Below are 22,953 nucleotides of genomic sequence, written 5' to 3'. Positions count from 1 at the left end.
TTTATTTGCTTTTAATTTAGTGGAAAATAGGTGCGAGAATGTGGCTAGAGCTAACAATAACTTAGCTGGCATTGAATTATAAGCTGACAGGCTAAACGTCTAGAAAACTGCATTTTAAGCAGGTTTTCATTTTAGCGCCATGACTGAGTCCTGGAAACTTTGTTCAGCTAGTTGTCTTCAAATAGAATTAAAAGTTTTAATCGAAACCAAAATCTGTCTTGCATAACAACTGCAATGTAACAGAGTGCAGAAGGCATTTCTGATAAGCGTGGCTTAGATAAATGCATAGATAAATGTCCTTTGCCTTGCGCCTTATGACAAGCTAAATTGATTAAGCAGCTTGCCTGTCTGACTGTAAAAGGCTTCAATAAGTCTAGACTTAAGGTTTTATATATATGCTGGCTAATTAAATACATGCCTATAGAGTATAAAAGTCTAAAAAATTATAAAAAAATATTTTTTTAGAAAAGAATAAAATCGTTTATTTAGCAGAATTAATATTTTGTACTTCAAGTTTTATATAGCAAACTAAAAAATACCAAAAAAATATTGACAAAATTAATTTAAGCAGAGCTCTAATAACATTATTGCTATTGACTAAATTTCGTATTTCCCATCAATTAAATTCAAGGATTTGAATTACCTTCAACGATTTCCTGAACCATTTTCTTAATAATTTCTCTGTTTAATCGATTTTCCTTTCTCGATTGCAGTTTCGTTTCGATATGATGGCCACCTCACAGGATTATTTTGGCAATCCGTATGCGCTGTTTCGCGGTCCGCCCATTACCATGCGGCCACGCAGCTCGCCGCTGGGCGTGGCTGGGCACACGCATGCCGCATACGCGGCACTCGATCTGCAGTCGCCGCACAAGCGTCACATTGAGACGGATGTGCGATCACAGCCGCCGCCGCCGTTGCCGCCGCCGCCGCTGTCGCTACCGCCGCTGCCGGCCGCATCGCCGAGGTAAGCCAGAGTCGAGTGTGGAGGCGGGAGAGCGCTAGAAGCAAGCACAGAATTGAAAGTACAGAATCGAATATCGATCCCAAATGCATATCATCAGCAACACATCAACACTTCTTCTATGCTAAGTCTTCAATCAACACAAGCGCTTCAACCGACACCAAAGCAAAAAAAAAAGCAAACTAAATTTAAATCAAGTTTGAGTTTTTGTTATTTGTAAAAAAAAAACTTTTTTCTTAGCGTTCAAATCAAGTTAAATAGCCCTTAAATAGTTACGGCCAGAAAAAAAAAAAACAAAAAGAATTAAATTAACGTAAATCAATTAGAGTCATTTTAATCAATTGCTAGTCGCTTTTGTTGAACCTTAACGAAAACTAAATTGGACTTTAAACCCATCAAAGAGAGATTTGCAAAGAGAGAAAACAATTGAAAGAAAGGAAAAGTGTTTGCTACGCTATTTAAGATAAGTTAAGCTAAGATAACTAACACTTAAAACTATTCTAACTAAAAGAAAACTTAGCTCAGAAAGCTGAACATGTGCATATAGTAATCCCTGTAAGACAAGACACCAACTACTATTAAGCCTTAGACTATAGATCGTAAGCTATTGCAGAGCAGAGAAGAGCACTTGTACCGTTGAGGCAGACAGATTAGTTTATATATCTAAGTACAGTTAATAGCTATATAACTAACAATATTATTAACTTCCAAATTTAAGATATAATTGTCTCTGATATATACAAACTTAAAGTGTTCAACTTTGCCCAGATCAGCGTATTAAATAGTCGATTTAAACAATATAGTATATAATAAAAATATTATTTAGATATATATAAATATACTGAAAGGTATACTAAAGCCAATATTCTAACTACAAATCAATATATATATATATATTTATATTTATATATATAGCATTTTAGTAGACAGCTAAATTTGTGGGTCCAGTTGTTCCCGATACTTATATAACTACAGCATATACCATAGATATATAAAGATATATATACGCATTTAAAGTAGTGAACAATTTACAATATATATAATATTCTAAAGTCTTATTGCCCTTATCAAGTTCTTAGTGCTTCAACAATAACAAATACAGCTAATGTTAACTCGAAGTATACGTACACGAATAGCCTCTTGAAATTGTAGAATTTGTAGTTCAGCTCAAGCAATACACTTTACAATAATTGATATTCCATAACAAAATATAATATTTAATATTTATAAACATACCAAAAAGTAGCTAATCTTATCGATATCAATATACAATGTATACCAGTATTATATAACTATTTGTATCTAAGTAGTGCGAATAATTTTCTAGTTTTCTAAGCGATTCATGTTTATGCCTATCAACTATTATCAATCCTAAGTCCTGGGCATAAACACGCACCTAACGAGCACATTGTAAAATGCAAAATTTTAAGCCAAGAGTACAAAAAAAAGAAAAAGTTGAGCCCACAAATTGGAAACAAAGAAACTTGTACTTAAGTAGTTCTAAGACACTGTAAAGCAAACACTTTTCACGTGAGAAATCCTAAGAGATTTATATATATATATATATACGTAAAACATATGAAGCCAAAGTCAAGGACAACTGTGAGAAGCATCGAAACTGAGCCCCCAACGAGTGCGCCGGAGTTGCCAACGTCTTCAATCAACTATGAGCAGCCGATCATCAATCAACAATCAACAATATATTAGCTTAGCAAGTCGCATTAGCTATTAGCCATCTCTCTCACTCTCTCTCTCTCTCACTCACACAAACTCTATCTATCTCTATAAATGTAATGAAAACCCAACAATCAACAAGCACCCAAACACCTGTCAACGAGCGCGGTAAGTCAAGAGCTATTTACATTTATCTGTACTCCCTGCATAAGAACCAAATCACGTGCGTGTCTAGCCAACGTAGATACACTCACTCACAAACGTAGTGCATACCGAGTGCGGCATGGAGCCATTTTAGTGGGGGCGACAGTGGGGCTGCCCTGCATGTAAAAAATACGTATATATAAGCTTAGATCTACATAGTGCTTAAGATCTAGCTGCATTGTGCGCATGCCAAACAACCATTGTGAGCCTCTTAAAGCTGCCAAACGATGCAGCAACATGCAACATAAGCTCCAAGTAACTGTATATTTTATAATTAATTCAAATTCTTTAATCCCGAGCGCTGCACATGCAACAGAAGAAACCCATCAAGATATATATATATATAAAGCAATTTTCCTTTTTTGTCAACAAGTTCATGCGAATGCCAATTTTAGCTGCGATAAGATTCAAATATCTGCATTAAGCCCTTTGCTCCATCGAGCTCCAACATCGACGATAATCAAATCTAACGGAAATGTCTTTACAAGAACCCTAATGTGCGCTTTTCGATTGCCGCGAAACACACGAAAAGCGAGTTTTATAGCGAAGTAGACACTGAATACTCTTTCCTTGACTACCAACTGATATGGGAATAATTTTGAAATTAATTTTGTATTGATAAAGTATGTCGTATATGCTATATAAAAATAAATATATATCTTATATATATAAAAAGTTAACTATGGCTGCAGTAACTTCAGTGCAAGCAGTTAATCATTCGGTACACAGAGTTGTTTATCTATATGACAGAGGATGTAGATATAATACTTTATGCACTGAATGATAGACTGCTTGAGCTTGAGCCCACAGACAATATTTTAAAAATATATAACATATATATGAGTCATGCAGTACACAAAGTTCTCTGTCTCTATGTTCTGACTGACTGAGTATTTATACAATGGCAGCTAATACTAGTTGAGTAATTTGCTTTCTTATAGCTGCCTCAAGTTACTCAAGCTTTGATTACAGCAAATGGTCAAGCTGCTTTATAAAACTTTTTTTAAACTAATTCTGTTGATCTGGCAATTTTTTCTGGTATATTTATTGGCAAGCTGTAAAGAGCATATCTCTTTTAATAAATGTTGTCGCTTTCTCCACTCGCGAACAATATTCGAAGCGACTCAGCATATATTTTATAAAGCCCATGGCGACTCTATAGAATTTAAATAATGAAAGCATCATTTATTTGACTAAAATTGGACAACTTTTTCACACAAATATCTGACAAAAGCAAAAGTTATTTGGGTCTAATTATGCTCAATAAGGTGTAGAGTCATATGTAGAAAATGATGCTTCGACCATTTCTATCAGCTGAGTTAAAAACTTTGTAGGCTAACAGTTAGTTTATTTATTATTTATTATATATAATATCAGAAATAATATGTACATCTAAAATTTAAAATATATACCTGATATTATTATAATATTATATATTATATATAATATATATTATCATAAATAATATGAACATCTAAAATTTAAATTTATATATACCTGACCTATAAATATAGACAAGTAAGCACATGACTTTCTACAACATATACTCGTATATTTATTATTCCCTTATCAACTGTATTACATAAATTTCATCATATTTACTCATATTATACTCAACTATATATATACATATATCAATATACTACGACACATGTTGTTCGAATTCCTACGAAACACTATGAAACATTTAAAGAACTGTGATAAATTCCCAAGTAATTCTGCGTATCGTTAGTCGACTATCATAACTTTAGATAGCTATGCATATCTATAACCAATAACGTCTACAAAGCTATAATTAAAATTTCTGCAAATATTCTATAAAATATATAAGATTCAAACTATGCAGCCGAAGCTCGTAGAACTTCGTCTATGCCTATGCCTTAGCTAGGCCTCGACTTTGTTCTCACATACTTTCCTGAAGTTTTGTTTACACAACGATGGAGTTGTAATGAGTCATGCCACATGCAACACAATACATTTTTACAGCCATGTGTCGTGTGGCATGACGTGTGGCAAGTTGACAGCCGAGCATTGGTCATGCATTTCCGCCCGAACTCGAGTAACACGTGTAAATATACACAAATAACTGCGCTTTAAGTCAAATGCCAGAGTTTGTGGCATTCGGACATGCCAATTGGTAATCTTGTGACAATGCCATCAACATTTCGTATCAATATGATGTTAGTTAGTGCTCGAGGCACAACGGAAACGTCTCAATTTGCAATTTATCAAAGTGCTGGTCCAGAGCCAATTTTGGCCTGCAGCGTGGCTGGCCCGAGCCGTGGCTAGCAAAGACAGCGACAGATTTGTTAAATACTTTGCTCGCTTAGGCTTTATAGTAATGTGACGAGCTTATAATAATCGTAATATGCATAGGAATTGGCCCCAAGTCATGTAACACCATTAGAGAGGCTAGAGCTGCAGTTGCAGAAGGCCAAGGCAGAGACTGTGGCAGCGTCTGTTAATGGAATTTAATACTGTGCAGGCAGTATGCCTGCTTGCCACTTGGCCAAGTCTAATGAATGCAGCAGACTGTGGAACTGGAGCAGGATAAACACAAAAGAGCGAGGCTAAGGCAGCGACTGGGACTGCGACAGCGAAGGGGCTGAGTAGGCGCTCAGACTGGGATCGGGCGCTGTTGGGGCTGCCAGGAAGCACGCACTGACACCAATACAAGAACACACACACACACATATTCATAGGCAAAATGCTGCTGCTATTTGTATGCCAAGACATGCGCCTGCCCACTGCCCCTGCCCGTTCTAAGTCACCTCATGTCTCAGCTGCAAGCTGTACGCTGCTTGTATTTGTATATTTGAAAGGAATCGCCCATGGTTATGCCTAGCATTTACCTGTAATTAAAAACTCCTGTAGAGCTCAAGTTCATGTGAAATTATGTTTGCCGGATGTGGACAGTAAAAGCTATTGGCAGCATTCTATTTAAACAGCAAGGGGCAACTGTTTCGAGTGGCAAAAGTAATTGCGGAAGCAAACCGCAAACAGTTGAGCACTGGAGCACCTGCGGCTCGAACGAGTCAATAAATCACAATAGCCAAAGCGAGGAAAAGAAAAACTAAGCTGTTTCTACCCAATACCAATAGAGAGAGGGAGAAAAAACACAAATTTTGTAGCATTTTTCATGGCACGCGCTGACAGTTTCAAGGTTTCGTCGAGTACAAAAACTGTTTACAGTTTTTAACACAGTTTCGGTTGCGTTTGGCATAAGCTTTGCAGCTTAACTTTTTGCCTCTGCCTCTGCCATGGCGCGCCATTTTGTTGGTCTGCCATATTTTGTTCTAGCAGCATTTCCGCTTCCGGTACGGGCCCAAGCTCGGCGCAGCGTGGCGCCACTTTACACACTTTGAAGTCTTGTAAATTATTAAGTGAAAATGAAACTGTTTGCCGTTAAGAGTTTACAAATTTGTAAACATATTAGTGACATTTTTTTGTCTAAATTATTTAATGTTTAATTTATATTACTTCAACTTCAACTTCTTTGAGTTGGAATTCATTTAAGTTTATATACTTTTGAGTAAGACTTGTAATCTTATTTATATTCATAGAAATATATTTCAAGTAGATCATTCGGTCTTTATAAAATTTGTTATTAATTTTAGATACTTACAGCTTTGGGCTAGCAACATTTTTTTGATAGTTTATTTAGCAACTGATAGCTTGTTTTTTTTGGTTTTGGTTTGATATTTCATTATGATGATAGTCATGATTCCGAAGAATGATTATAAAAATTGTTGCTCCACATAAAATAAACAATATTGTCATTAAATGTGCAATTTAATAAAGCCTATTTTATTGATATTACAAATTTATTATTTTGCTTTATTATAATTTAAACTTGTAATATTCTATAAAAACCATCAAATATATAAAAATTAAATTTATGAATAAATCTCCTCCATTGTGAGCTGTCATATCAACTACCAAATCAAGTAATAAATTTTCTATTATTTTTATAGTTAAATTTACAGATATTTTACCAAGAAAAATATTTATTTTTAAATTTTAATAAAAATATATTATTTAAGTTTCAATAAATATTAATAAAAATACAATCGGAAATTTATGGGCAACTTATAGAAAGGAAATCTAAGCAAAGCGTTAAGAGCATAAAAATAAAAACTGACAAACAAATACCCTGGGAGCAGTAGCGAGCTGAACTAAGAAATTTTCATAGATATTTTTAAAGGCTTCTTAAGTTAAGTCGATATAATTAAACTAATAATGAAAGAAAATTAGTATAAAATATTAAATGTTAATCTTCAGGAATTTCTGATATCCAAATGAATGACAGACTGCCAAGCGGAAGATGAAAGCCAAAAGTTAACAGAGTCAGTTGGCATTCTGCTTCCATTACTAACTTACATTAACTCATAACAACAATATATCCCTTGTCTGCACACGTTCTACGCAGCTGCAGGATATAAATATCAAAAGCTAATAAAAATTAAAAAAAGTTTTGCTTTTGATTTGAAGTTTTTTGGACTAATTGGCAACTGGGAAACAAGTTCACATAAAATTTAATAAATTGGCAAATTTATTAAAGTTTCTTTGGGCTGAACAAAAAGGTCTTAAAGTGAAGCTTGCATAAAGAGGAAACTGGTAAATGCCGCTTATAATTAACTTTTGTCAACTTTGCTGTTTGTGCACATTTTACACTCGAGCTTTGCAGCTGTTGACAGTCCACAAGACAACGGCTTTGCCTTGTGACCAATGTCACAAATCATAATTTTAAATATGTATAGAGTGCATATAGTGAGTGGCTGCTGTGTTGCCAGTGCAACTAATCATTCGAGCAAATGGACTGACAGGTCCTTAGCAGAGGAAGCTTCTGTAAGTCGCCTCGCCCAGGGAACGCAGCTCTTCCACCTGCAGCTGAGGCGACGCTTGATTTACCGTTGATTGCAATTTATTTACGTTGATTCGGATTGGGGTCGGCGCTTTGTTTGGAATATAAATATTTGAGTGCCTTCATTTAATATGCATATTCAATTGCTCTAATATGGTATATTATGTAGGTGTTTGCACTGGCTCCCGCCCGCAAATGCAATTGTTTAATTAAATGGAAAATAGCTGCTCATTAAGCCCATTTGGCTAGGCGTATGCATGCCTTGGCCCTGGGTTAGCAATGCTTGCTTGCATTGGTAATTTAATTACATTATTTATTATACGCCCCGTGGGCCAGTTAAAAGACTTTGCACTTGACTTGCTGCCGGCAATTATGATTTGTGCAGCATTCACGTTACGTATACGCACGGTGGCGCATGTAAATGTTTCGGGCACATGCAGAGCGTCTAAAAGCCATTCCGTCGACATTTCTCTCTTGCACTCCCTTTAGCCTGGCAATTTGGGTCACTTAGCGTCGAAGTGCAGCTCGGATCCGAGAATGTAATTTGCGTTCGGTGTTATTAAATTGCCAGACAAAATGCAAAACGTCTCGACAATGGTAAAAACACAACGATTACCACTTGCACAGTCAACTGTACATAGATGCATATGCATATGGCTATATATATTGCTCATATTGCTTGAAGGAGTCTAAAAATGATGGTCATATTAAACAGACAGCCAGACAAATAACTGGCCCAGGGTTAAGGCGGGGGACTTCGCTCTGATTGTTGCATATTTCATTAAAAATATTGCGTGCAGTCAAAACCTGGCTGAGAGCTCGCTAACGTCTAAGTCCCTGCCCTTATGCATTTGCTTTATAGCACACACACTCTCATGTGCGTAACACTTTAGCACTAGAACTGGTTCGCCTCGTTGCGTGCGTGGGCCTCTTGTAGAACTGTGCGTCATTTGTGCCCGGCCGTTCGAGATTTGTGCGTTGGCATAAGTTGAAAAAGTGAAACTTTTTCCATGCACGCACCTCACGTCCACACCTGCAGCATACCACCTTATAAGCCTTCTTTATTTGCCTGGCTTGTTTGCATTTGAATTGTTGAAGTGCCTGGTTGGCTTTAGCTTTTCTTTTAATTAATGCGCCAAGCATCATTTTTTATTGAGGGATTAAGTATTGAGTGTTTCAATTAAAATTGTAAATTACATTTTTCAGCCTACTATGCGTGCGCTGCAAACGTTTCCTGGTTATAAAAACTTTTTATTTTCCCCCGACTAAAATCGGGAATTTAAAAAAATGTTGCCTACTTTTGTGCGTCCGTTGAAACTAAAGCAGCGCCAGCTTAAAAGTATGCAATAGCATGTGGCAAGTGCCAAAGCTGACATTGACAGCAAGAAAGAAGAAGAGGCGTAATGCTAAGTAGTAAAAAAACAAAAATTATATATATAGTATAACTATATATAACAATACTTAGTATAAGAGCATATACTATGCATATTTTTAATTTAATCTAATTAACTTGTGACACTTTGCTTTGCTTGAACTACTGTGCCAGAAAGGCAGCGCCAGACGCAAATAAAAGCGGCATGAAAAAAAGCAGCGATAAGGTAGCTGGCCTAAGAAATGCACTCAGAAATTATGAGCGAAAATTATTATATAGGAATTTAGATGACATTTTTAAATTTAATGTCAAATGATTATTTTGATTTAAGACTTTGACAAAAATATTTATTAATTTATTATTTATTATTTATATATATAAAATATTATTGCAAAACGAAAAAACAATATATTTTTTTTAAATATATATTAATTTATATATTTTAGATATTTTTATAAGAATTAAATTATATTAAAAGAATTTATATTTATATTAATTACTTATATTTAAATTTAGTTTTATTTAATTAATATGAATTTGAAATTTTTAAAATATATCAATTCTAACAATTTTTTATTATTTATTTTCAATATAAATAATATTAAAATATAAATAAAATATTTTATATTGAATATGTAAAGCTGTTTTAAATTTATTTAATAGTTTATTTAATTATTTAAATTTATAATTGAATTATTTAAAAATATTCAAAATAGATATATTTTCATTCAATCCATATTTAATTCATAGTCAAGCGAATGGACTCATGGAGAAAGTGTATCCCACAAACCATACCTTAAAGCGGCTTTTAGTAATTTTTATACATTTTGCCTTCTTTTCACTTGTGCTCTCGATTTTCCTTTTATTTTTGCTTTGCACTTTGTGTGTCAGAAGCAAAACGCAGCGGGCCTAACCTTCAGCGTGGCGTTACAGTTACCTGGTTTTGCCTGGTCCACCATTTTACCTTTGGGTGCTAGTTATGTGCGCAGACCATAAATTGTATACGATATTATTTTGCCTCTTGGCAAGCCACATTTTGTTTGAACAGTTTCAGTAAATGGCAAAACGTCGCGACTGTAAAATCGCAGCTGAACAAAAATCGAGAGATAAATTGACGTGTGAGTAGCTAATGCAGATGTGGTCAGATATATATATATATATTCTATTTATATGTAAAAAGTTAATTGTTTAATTGATAGACAGTTAAATGCCCATCAAGAGCCATTAGGCAGCAAAGGCACAATAATGTCAAGCTTAGCCAAACCATTTTTGGTCAACTGAGTGAGGCCGAGGACAATGCAAATTTCTCGAGCAAATTCCATGGCCAGCGACATTGGCATTGCCCATTTTGGCACCGACGGGATTCTGGTGGCCAATGAAGCTATTATTTGTGGGGCCTGGCAAACACAATTGCCAAAGCTGTCTCCGCTGTAGGTGTCACTTACCCGAGGGGCTTCATAGGGTGCAGGCCAGAGTAGCAGAAATTGGAGTTGCAGTTGATGTTGAAGTTGGAGTTGGAGTTGGAGTTGCGGCCGCTTGTTGTCTTTCAGTTGTCTGTTGGCCCCGTTGGAATTACAGGAGCACTTTTCGCAATTAGCTGAGCTGAAATTACCTGCCTCGCCGTATGCACCGGACACTTGTATCTGTGCACAATTGTTGTTGCATGCAACAATTTAGATTAGCCTCCGACTTGGCCATAGCAACGTCAATTGTTCTTGTCTGCTCCATAAAAATGCATTCCTGACGGAAGACTGGCCAAAGCAGCAGTCGTCGTCGTCTTATTTTTCCTACTTCAGTTTTTTTTTTCGCTTCTAATCTAAATGTTTAGCCTAGACATTTGATGGCCAACATGCGCCGTTTGCCGTTTGCCGTCACAACAGCTGAGTGGCAGCTTCAGCTCTGCTGTCAATCGTTGTCTTCTGCTGCTGCTGCTGCTTCGGCTTCTTCTACTTCTTCTGGCTGCCGGGCAGCAACGCAAACGGTGGCACTTTACAGTTGCACTTGCGGATTGAATGGCCTCCGCAGTGTGCAATTATTGTAATCCATTCGGCCTGCTGCCTTAACAGCACCAAAGACCAGCTACATTGTGGGCGTATATATATATATGTGTGTGTGTGTATATAGAGTTTATAGTTGCAGTTTGGCGCATTAGCCCATTGACCTTGTTAGGCGGTCGCGGTGGGCGACTGATTGATGCGGCACGTTTTTGCGCCACTTGAGCCGCTAGGCGGCACTTCCTGCCGGTAACTGGTTATTCGCCAAATTCGACACCCAGGAAAAATCAATCGCGAAAATCTTATCATTAAAACATCAAAAGCTAGCAACAGCCACAGCATGTAAACGCTGCCAGGCAGCAACTTAATTCAGCAACCAGGCAGGCAGACGACGCTTGCAACACACAGCTGCAAAACATCTCAGCGGCAATCAACGGCAGACAATCAAATGGCCAGGATAAAATCTACAGGTGCCGGCCAGTCAGTCAGTCAGTCTGTCTATCTGTCTGTCTGTCTGGTCCACTGCCCGTCTGTTTGTCTGTCGTGATGTTTCGCGTAGCTGCAACCGTGTTGCAGCAACTTTTCCATCAAATGCTGTAACCGGTTTCAATGATTTTTCAAAAAATTGCATTCGTCTTGATCCACGAGCTGCAGAGCAATAGATGATGAGCAGGATTAGCCGACGCATTGACAACCATCTCCATTTCCAACAACGATTCCACAGACCCGATTCCGACTCCGACTCTGACTCCAACCTGTCCGAGTGACATGCAGAAATTATGTTTTGCCACATTGCAGACTTATAGGAGATGCCTCTGGCTACTTAACGCCCCGTTGCATTCGTCTCCTGCAACGCGCTAATCAGTGTCACCTGTAATTAGTGGCAAAGCACAGTGGGATAGCCAGACGAGCGGCTCAGACAAAACCTGAGCAACTGCAGCTGATTATAATCATAATGTCAATAATTTGCAAATAATTATTAATATTCTCAAATACAGATTATGAAAATGCAATAATTAGAAATCATTCCATGACAACGAAATAGCAATGTTGGATTTTTAATCAATTCTTATGCTAAGGCTGAGTAGGATTATTTGTGCTCATTTTAGATACTTTTCAAATTTAGATTTACATACATTGATATTTCTTTATTTATTTATTATTTATTTATTTCTTTACCATATTTAATTTTCTATTTAAAAGCTATTTCATTGACATGAAAGAGAATATTATACTTACAACTAGACTCATCTATATAACTTTTAGGGAAACCTATTAACTTTAGTACATAACTTAATCTGAACTTAATTTGATATGGAAGCATTCGACTTATATTTGACTTTTTAATGCCTAAAACAAGAGAAAGCCCCAGGCGAGGCAGAGACTAACTCAGAGTTAGCCTGAGCTTCAAGCTGAACTCAAGTCTAAGGCATTCTAGCTTATATAATATATTCCACAGATTCATTAACTTGTTTATTACTTAAAAAATTACTTGTCTAAAATGCCTCAGCTGATCAACATTTACATCTATCGTTTTTATGAGGCCTTTTCATTCATTGTATACATTTAATACATTTCGTATTTCATTGTTTTATTATTAACTTATTATTGACTCAAGTTAAGTCCTAAATGTCTTTACTTAATATGCCCTTAAGACATAAAGGGAATTTATTGTAATATATAATTAAATAATTCACTTTGGCATATGCATAAAATGAGCTAAAATTAAAGCTTATTAAATATTATTAATTTTATTTTTATATAAAATATTATATTAATTTTATTATTATTTTATTTTATTAATTTTTTTATTATATTTTTTCTTATGTTAAAAAAGAAGATGATTATGTATAAATATATTTTATTAAAGTTATCATCATTCACATTAATTATTATTAATATTATACCTTGCTATGAGTCTCAAAGTTGTTACTATTAAAGAATGCATATTTTATTGCCTCAACTACTGTCGTGTATCAGTTTTATAACAATACATATATACATATATCAATGTATATATGCATCTAAAATGTTCTTTCGAACAATTGCAATTGCCTAACATTGTGGATAATCCTTTTATAGATCTCTAATATATATTTTTGCATACTCATATAATATGTTATGTCGATTGCTTTGGTTTATCTGTTAAGAATATATTTCTCTTAATAAACTTAGCCCTACTCAAACGCCTAAGCGTTGCAGTTCTTCTCGGCCCACTAGCCAAGAGCTTTGAAGAATAAAAAAAAAGATTTATGAATATATAAATAATTTATGAAAATACACAAAATTCTTGTATACAGACATACAAATATATATACATATATTTCATATGAATAGCATAATATGAAATTATATTCAATAATATCAATACTCTTTAAGCTGCATACTCTACTAAAAGCCATCTTCATTTATAACCCCATAACTTAGTAGGAAAACATTGCGCCTGTTGCATGTGCAGCAGCAACAGAGAATAGAAAACAAAAAATTGATTCGCCTAATAACTTCATTAAGATTGGATGGCCAACGATTTGTTGACTGTTATATATAACAGCTGGTAGCCGCTCTCGCCTCTGTTCGCTCGACTACTGCAGCCTCGTCGAGGTCAAAGAGAAGCGTTGGCAGCGTTTTACAGTTTTGTTTTCGCTTCGACGCTACAAAACCGTTGCTTGCTGCACCTGCAACAGCAGCATCCACTGGCGCATCATTGACTGCAATAGCAAAAGATGCTGCCTGCAATAAATCTCAATTTAAATGGCGCCCCAGCATGCGTGGCCAAAACGGTGCTTGGTGCTTGGCCTTCCACTGGTTTTCCTTCAGCATTTCGCTTGCTTTCTTTCCCTCTAGCTGTCTATCGTTCTGCCTCTGCCTCTTCCGCACTCTCTCTCCCTCTCTCTGTCCCTCTCTATCGGGCTCATTTGTAGCAGCGCGCGTCAAATTTGTTGCCGAACCAGTTAAAACTCTAAGCTGCAGCTGCTGCAATTGCGATCTGGGCGGCAGCAACAGGCAGCACATTCGAACTGTACTCTCCGAGTCCGTTGAATTTCGAATTGCGATTTACTGTGCCAAAGCGCGATCATTATCCTAACGCAATTTATGCGCGCTCCAGCCGCGCCCCACGCCCAAACTAATTGCAGGCAACGGATTGCATTGTTAGCTGCCTTTTCAGTGCAACAGTAGCTGCCAGCAGTAACAGCAGCAGCAGCGGCAACAGCAACAATGACTGTCGGTAATGGCGATAATCATTATAAAAATCGAACGCTGTTCGATAACAACAACAAGAACAGCAACTAGAACTGACTGCCACGACAACAACAAGAGCAGCCCAACAGGTTCTGCACGCGTCATCAACAGACATCGAACCGTTTCGACTAGCATTAACAGGCAATCTTAGGTCTTTGTCTTCCTGCCATCAACAAGATCGTTTCGCAGCGACATTGAGCCCGGCCCCAAGTCCGGCCCCAAGCCTGGCCCAAACCCTGGCCAAGCTGCGCATAGCTCGCAGTATTAACATCGCCATCAACGGATTTGTCGGTCTTTATCAATTACGCTGGCTTGCATTCTGTATTCTGTAGTCTGTTTTCTGTATTCTGCATTCGACATTTGCCACATTTACAGCAAGTGGCATCCACATCGACATTGGCATCTGCGCCTGCTCCAGCTTCAATCTAACTGTATTCTCCAGCTTGGCCAACAGCTGACAGCTTAGCCAACAGCCGGGCTAAGAGATGTGCCATCAAGATTTATGCGGCCAATTTGAAGATTGCTTCAGTTAGATTCCAAGCTTCATTTCGATTATGATGATCTTTCGAGAAAATAACAAATACTGTTCCATATATCATGCATATATATATATATAATATAACCTTTCGATTCCTCCCATTTACTTTGGCTCCATTGCATTTCCCATTTTTCTTCTTTGCCATTTTACAAATGGTTTTTCAGCACATTTCGCCTACAAACTTTATTATTTTTATAAACTATTTGCTATCTGTCTGCTGTCAATGCCGCAGCAAAACAAATGATATTTGTGACCTTTTTTCCAGTAAATCCATTCTACATGACAGCCGCATTAACCTGAATCAGGTCAACAGCTTAAAATGCAGACACGCAACAAAAATATTTATTTCTGATTGTTTAGTTCCCATTTTTGCAGCTGAAAGATCAGAGCCTTACTAGAAATAGCTCTGCTGAAACAGCATGAAGAAACTAATATATAAGGCAAATTTTAGGCTAGTGGATACCCTGTAATCAAACTGAAAACTTGCAGCAATATTTTGATATTTTGAGTTTGCGTTTCCTCTGGAAATATTTATATATACAGAAGAAGCGAGGTAAACTCAAGCTCTAGCCAAAGTTTGGATTAAATATTGCTTGAGAGGAGCTTAAGCGCTTTATAGATTGCTGTATATTAACTAAGCAACTCTTCTTAAATAACTTTTTATAATAGCTCCAACAATTATAAACCGCAAGCAGAGTTTAATTGAAGTGAAAATATATTTCAAAACTTTATTTTAACTAAGTCTAATTATAGAAAAATAAAATTTATTAAAACATATATTTAATGCAGCTGCACATGCTGGGTGTTCCCATATGAGAGTTCACTGTATTAGCTCCAAGTCACACACTGTCTTTGGCAGTAATCAAATACAGTTAACTCTTTCAAGGACATATAACGGCCAGCCAAGTGACAGCAGCAGCAACAGTCGCTGTTAGCGGTAAAGCCACACACATACACACACACACAGATGACAAGAACAAGTGCAAATAATGAAGAAAAAAGGTGAAGAAGAAGAGGAGAGAATAAGCCAGAATATATCTTACATTTACTTTGGCCATTGCCACGCGACAGCCCAGCAGATAACTCACTTTATAAGATGCAACAGGCAACAAGTCGATGCCCAGCCAAAAGAAACTAACAAACACAACAGGGAACAATAACGAGTACAAGCGGCGTTGATAGCTGCCCGATAACAGGCAGCAACAACAATAAACAGGGTTAGCAAAAATCGAGGAATTTTCAAGTGGATTACCCAGTTTTTCTTTTTGTTTTTGCAAATGCAATGTGAAAATAAATAAACTTGTGGCATGATTGGCTGTGCATGATTAGTCACATGCTGAAAGGAGAGTGGTGTAGCAGCAGAGTGAAAGAAATGCAGATAATGTGAGATAGAGAGAGCAAGAGGAGCTGACTAGCTGTTGTGCTTAATAGAATTGATATAAACAAGGCCGGTCGTAAGATACACGAAAGATAGGCAGCAACTGCAGCAGCAGCAGCAACAGCAGCAGCGGCAGCAACAACAGTTATTGTAACAATAAAATTAGCTAACGATATGGAAGGCAAGGCAGAACCAGGCAACAATAACGGCAAACTAAGTCGAAGAGAACAGAAACAGGTGGCAAACGTTGCACGAAGAACGGCAATTGCTGCTGCTGCAGTTGCATTTGCAGTTGCTGCATGTAAATCATATTCGTGGCCCCTTTGTCTTTGACTTTTTGTCTGCCTTCTTTTATTTTATTGCATTTTATTTGGCATTCAATATTTTGCTGAGCAAGTCCCACAGTGTCTCAGGACAATTGGTAATTGCCTTTACCTGTTGCCACAGACCCTGCTCAGCTGCGCATTTATTGATTGTCTGCTTCACGCTTTTCATGTTCGCCCACAATCCCATCTGCTGCTCTTGTCCGTTCTCTTTCTCGGCCTTTATCTTTGACTTCGGTTACACACTTTATTGCCTGCCCCAAATATGCATTTATTAACTCTTGGCAGCTGCTGTAAATAAAGTGACCATAATTAAAATGTCTTCAATGGCCTCTTGTCTTCTGAAAATTTTGTCAATATTTGTTATTTGTTTAACGTGGCGTATGTGTAATAATGTAAATGGTTTAAGTCATTATGTAAGACTTAACTTAATTGTGGGAAAGCCAATGAAATGGTTACATATTTAATAAAGCCTAATAAAATGCGAAAAATATATTTTATCATCATAAACTCAATACATTTTTATTGTAAAGTATTTAAAAGCTGTGGGAAAATTTTTTGAAATTTAACTTTACAAATTTGGAAATTTTTTAAATTTCTAAAAATTTAGAATTTAAGTTTTACACTGGAAAAATATTATATATATTTATTATTTTTAAATTAATTCTTTATTATTTAAAAAAATCTATTTTATTTAATAAAAATTCGTTGTTATTTTAAGTACCTTTTGTATTACTTTTAAATGTTTTTTTTTTTATAAAAAAAATAGTATATATCTGGTAAGACAGAAAATTGATCCAAGTACATTTTTAACGTTAAAAAGTAATTTATTTCTTGTAAAAATATTTTGTTAAAAATCTAAAAAATGTCAGACTAACTCAATAAGTTGCCAAAAATTAACTAAGGGCTAAATGATAAATAAAATGAGCATAGCTTCACTTCTGTCAAAGTTTTAAGTCCAATTTGCTCGAAAAATTTGCTCAGCCTTTAAAAATATTAAATAAAAGCAACTACAGCAGGCAGTCAGGGCTGTGGCACTTGTTGTTTATTTCGTGTCAGGCAAAGCATTTGCTATTATTAATTGAATATATTTAAATAATTTCTAACATCATCTATCATAACTAATGAAAAGCAGCAAACGAGAACAACAAGCGGAGACAACAGAGTGGACCAGCAAAATGAGTAGAAAAAAATCAATTTACATAAAAAATGCATACGCCATGGCGCCCAGACAAGAGAAAGAGGCAGCAGAGGCAAATGCTGAGAAAGAGTTGTAGTCAGAGACGAGGGAGAAGCAGAAGAAGTGCATCCCGGTGCATTTGTTGCTGGTCAGTCAGCTGGCCATTGAGGCGGCAAACGCGATGCGTGCGCCATTAGAAAGAGCCGATGGGCAGGCAGACAGTCGGCGGCGACTGGTGGGGTAGAGTTGGCTCCGCTCGATGGGTTTACGTGGCTAGATACCGTTAGGTACCCACAGCATGCAGCATCTGGGAGTTGAAGTTTCATTGATGGCCAGCCCGTCCGGTGCGATGCGGGCCAACTCAATCAGCCAGTCAGTTAGGGAACACAGTTGGCGACTTCGATGGCATCGCAATTGCAATTGCAGCCGCCCAATGGGACGCCCCAAGGATCAATGGCAGGTTTGTTCCGTTATTGGCCGCTTGACTGTTGTGTAATGCATGTTAATTTCATTTACTGGCTAAATTATTGTTATTATTAGCCAAAGACTGTAAAGCAAGATATGGCAGGCAGCCGAGCAGCCGGACACTATTGAGGCAAAGAAAAGGGGCAAAAAGTTGTCAAGCTTGAACAGTTTGCTGGCGTTCTGGTGGAAGAGGAGAGTTCCTCGTAAGTTATAGCCATACAGATAGATAAGCTTTACGCAAAAGTAATTTTTTTGAAATTCATATAAATTATTTATTTACAACGATTTGTTTCTATTGCGATAATGTGCGGATTATCTATAGGAAATAAATTGAAATTAAACAAAAGATGTGAATATGGATATGGTTAGGGATAAGGAAATGTATACGGATAGGAATAAATCTTTAGCTCTTCTTGTTATAGGAAATATTCTGTAATTAAAAAAGAGATATGGGCATGGATATGGATAGGGATAAGCATATGAATGTGGGAATTGGGATGGGGATAGGAATATGAATATGATTATGAAATATATATAGGTAGCAATGGATAAGGATAAGCATATAGACACGGAGTATATGAGTATATGTTTAGCTTCACATTCTATAAAAAATATATTGATATTAAAAATTAGATTTGACTATAAATATAGATAAAAGTATGAATATGAAATAAATTTATGAATATATAAATATATGAATATGAATATGAATAAATAAATATATGGATATGGATAAGGATAAGGATATGGATATGGATGGGTATACGAATATATCCTTATTTTTTTTAAATGGGTAATATATTGAAACTAAATAAAATATATAAATATGAATATTTGGTATAGGTAGGGATATGGATATGGATAAGGGTACAGATATGGATAAAAATATATTTTATTATTTATTATTTCTTTTCTTTCCTTCTCTGGAAATATTTAAAATGAAAGAATAAAAAAGAATAAGAATATGTAATATGTACTAGGATAAGGTTACGGATATAGATGCGATAGGCATATGAATGCGGATACGTCTCTTCCAACATTAAACAGCACAGAAATGTCAACTTCTAATGCTAAACATTTGTTTATACTTTAGTTAATTGATGCGCATTAAGGCTAGCATTGCCTTTATTGTTGATAATTAGTTTGTTGATTTATTTGGCCCACTAAACGTGTTTTGTTTCTCTCTTTTTGGGCAGGCGAAACACCTGCGAGCCAATAAGCCCGCTAGATACTTACTTTCAATTGAAAGCCGCAGTCGATGGCGCGATTAGCGTGCAACAAATTGCACAGATTTATTACGCGCCGTGGCAGCGCAGCGATTGGCGACTGTGTGCAGCGGCGGCTTATCAAGCGACTCTTGCCAATTTTGGCAACAGCAGCAGCAGCAGCAGCAACAACAACGGCAACAGCAACAACAGTGGCTGTGTTATGAATTATTGGACGCTTTTGACTGCCGCCGCACGGCGTGCTACCAAATTTGTGCGCCATGCTGGCCGGAGGACCTGCATTCGCAGCTGATGTTGGCGACAACAACAGCAGCCGCTGCAGCAGCAACTGCAGCAGGAGGCGGCTGCAGCAATTTGTCAGCAGAGCTGCAACGTGTCTGGGTTTGGGTTTTAGTTTGGGCAGTTGGCAAAGCCAATGCCAAATATGGTCGGGCCACAGCAAATGCCGCGTCTCTTGCTGTGGCCAGTTGCCCCATGTTGCCAGTTGTTCGTTGGCCTATTGCCTGCTGCCTGTTGCCTCTTGCTATGGCTATTGCTGTTGCACTTGCGCATGCGCATTTATCGTTTACGTTATTTGTTGCCGCTAGTTTTCCAGTTAGCCTCAGTTAGCTGTGCTGCATTTTGCTCAAAGTGAAAGATTTACGCGGCCTCGGCCTGCACTTGGCCCCTGTCTCACTCCGCACAGCACCGCCCTGACTGGGCTGCTGGTGGTGCTGTGTGGCAGTGCTGTTGTACTCTGGTGCTGTGCTGTGCTGCGCATGCGTGCCGTTATGGTTTATTTAATGCGTTTTGAAAGTGCATTTTCATGTTCGATGAGATTGATGAGAAAATTTGATTTATTTTTTTCTACGTATCGCTCATAATATTATTCTCTCTCTGTCGCTCTGTTTGTGTCGGCCTGGTCAATGGCCATTGGGCCATTGGTTGTCAGTTACACTTGCAGGTTGCGGCATTTTGTCAGAGGGACAGTTAGAAAAGGCCGCCTCGCAGATCGGCATTCGGACTGGCATTCACTGCCATAAATGGCCGTCCATGGGAAATGTGATGAAGTATTTTCTTAAGCTCCACTCACTCTTACCTCTCTATCGTCCTCTCTTTCATTCTATGTATTGCCTGGGAAATCGCAGCGTTTGCAGCGCTTTGAATGCCAAAGTTGGGATTGGCATTGACATTGGCATGAAAAAAAACGGTTTACCTTTTTGATATAGACAGAACGTTACTTTAATCATTCTTTGCAAGTCAAAAATATCAATTAGTAACTGAAATTTTATAAATGAGCTTTCGACTTATTAGCATTTAGCATTTAAGAATGAATAACTTTCTAGCGAACAATTTAGGATAATTATATATTGGATAGACTGACCCAGTTAGAGTATAACTTTTGCAAAGAATTATATTTTATTTATTTTTATTTTTTTATTTTTGTTTTATTATTTTTATTTATTTTTATGTTAAAAATATTTTTAATATTTGCCATTTAATCATGAGTTGTCTTAAGGCTGCACTGCAGAGGAAAGTATTTGTTAAATAATATATATGGTAATTTCGTGCTTTTAATATTGTGAGGGCTCAATCATCTGAAGACTAGCACTCATCAAATATTTCTTAAAAGGAAATCATGGAGATAATAATAATTATATAAATCCCTTTTATTTATATAACGCAATTTATTCTCCTACAAGTCCTAGTTAGATAAGGATTACTGTGACTTTGTTACTGAAGCTTACATCCATAGAAAAGAATTTTTATATATATACATATATTTTATATTTGTTTTCATATATAATGATGTACATATATACATATATTAATATTTTATATTTATGTATTATATTATAAATTTAATATTTTATAAAAAATTTACCTAATGTAATTGACTATATAAATATTTTTCCGTACAAAAAATTATAATAACAGTATTCATCTCTTAGCAATTTATATATTGCTTATATACTCTATGCTTATACTATGCTGCACAAAAACCAGAACTTCTTGAAACTAGGGTAAAGTTAAATGAGTCTGAAAACATTTTTTATATGAATGCTGCATAGCACTTATTTTTAAATTATTATAAAATATTATTATTATATTATATATATATTATTATTATCGTATAAAAAGTTAAATTCAATTCCATTTCTTACACTAAAGGCCAAAAATTTTCTGATGTTTTCTTAATTTCTATATTGGAATGAGTTCACAGTGAATATTTAAATAGCTGCTTTAAGAAGATGTATTTAGGATGCAGAAGAAGGCATGTAGACTCAAAAGTCAGGGTATATACAAGCACACTCCCGACTTTAGCTCACTCTTTCTATCTAAATAATTTTCCAAAGTAAGTCTACATTTTATTTATAGATGATTCATATGCCTCAAGAGCTAGCCAAGCTACATTACGCTCACAATTTAAGGAACATTTCCTCACCCATAAATCGCCGGCCACTTAATGCGATCGTTAAGGCCTCAGCGAGAATGTTGCCAATTGGCCAATCGGCGACTTTGTTGCCAATATTAGTTACGTTTGCCAATTAATTACATTGATCGTAAAATATACACACACACACATGAGTTTCTAAGCGCATTGATAACGGAGATAAAGCCCAGTGCAATGGCGCATAAAATTGAGACTCGCTGTGATCGTCGCGTCGCCCCTCTGCCGCAGATGCTGGCGATATCAATAAACGCATCGTTAAATGTTGTTGTTGTTGTTGTTGCTGTTGGCGATCGTTATAACTGTGCTGCATGCCAGCTGCTTGAACAGGAGGTGGAGCAGTAGGAGGTCGGTTCTCTGTGGCAGCCAGCATCAGATTGGCGTGCAACGTGTCGCCTCATTTGCTGTCTGTCGCAACTTGCATAATGTTTATTAATGCGCAAATTTTTACGACGCCTGCCCCCTTTAACGATGCCTTTTAACGATTGTGGGGCCCAAGAAGACACAACCGATGGCCATTCAATAAGTGCCAGTTGCAGTTGCAGTTGCAGTGGCTGGCATCCAACAATCGCTTTTAGGCCTTAACAGCATTTTTATGGCCCATAGATGTGGCCGGCTGGCCAGTTAGTTGCTGCCGCTGCCGCTGCCGCTGCTTACTGTTCTTTTGCAACAATTTAAATTGCAACAATTTACAATTAGCCACGTTTGTGCTCCATTTTGTCGTCATCGTGTTGGCCATCTAACGGTCAACATGTGATCGCCTCCTTAAGTACCATAATGCCAGGCAATTAAATTAGCCATTTCGCCTCGTTTTGCCATCTTATCCAGTTTGGCCATTTAACACAAATTTCTCTTCAACTTGTGCTTTAAATCATTTATTCTTTTGCCAATATAGATTCGAAGAGCTCTTTGAGCCACCCACTTGGCTGCTGCTTTTTCGTTTTTGCCTTTTACTTCAGTTGTTGCTGCTGCTGCTGCTGCTGCTGCAGCTGTAGCTGTAGCTGTAGCTGTAGCTGTAGCTGTAGCTGTAGCTGTAGCTGTAGCTGACCTTGACCAAGGCATCGTTTTTATGCTTCACTCGAAGCTGCAGCTTGTGCGCA

The 22,953-nt window shown here is 36.8% G+C and overlaps 2 protein-coding genes across 2 annotated transcripts in view; both read left to right on the top strand.

Moving 5' to 3' along the window:
* Positions 1–717: 717 nt before the first annotated feature.
* Positions 718–971, top strand: LOC111592946 (sex determination protein fruitless-like). The gene has a single exon (XM_023305424.2). It carries the CDS (start codon positions 726–728, stop codon positions 969–971), a length of 246 nt encoding a protein of 81 aa, XP_023161192.1. The 5' UTR covers positions 718–725.
* A 9,160-nt stretch (positions 972–10,131) lies between these two features.
* Positions 10,132–22,953, top strand: part of LOC111592945 (sex determination protein fruitless) — a 122,924-nt gene continuing 110,102 nt past the window's right edge. The window contains exon 1 of the mRNA XM_023305417.2: positions 10,132–10,196. The gene's annotated coding sequence lies outside the window, so the exon portion shown is untranslated. The remainder of the gene's footprint in view (positions 10,197–22,953) is intronic.

The sequence above is a fragment of the Drosophila hydei genome, unplaced genomic scaffold (genome assembly GCF_003285905.1).
Source record: "Drosophila hydei strain 15085-1641.00,03,60 unplaced genomic scaffold, DhydRS2 tig00008119-arrow-pilon, whole genome shotgun sequence".
In the NCBI taxonomy this organism is placed as follows: domain Eukaryota; kingdom Metazoa; phylum Arthropoda; class Insecta; order Diptera; family Drosophilidae; genus Drosophila; species Drosophila hydei.
This window is presented reverse-complemented; position numbering and strand designations above follow the sequence as displayed.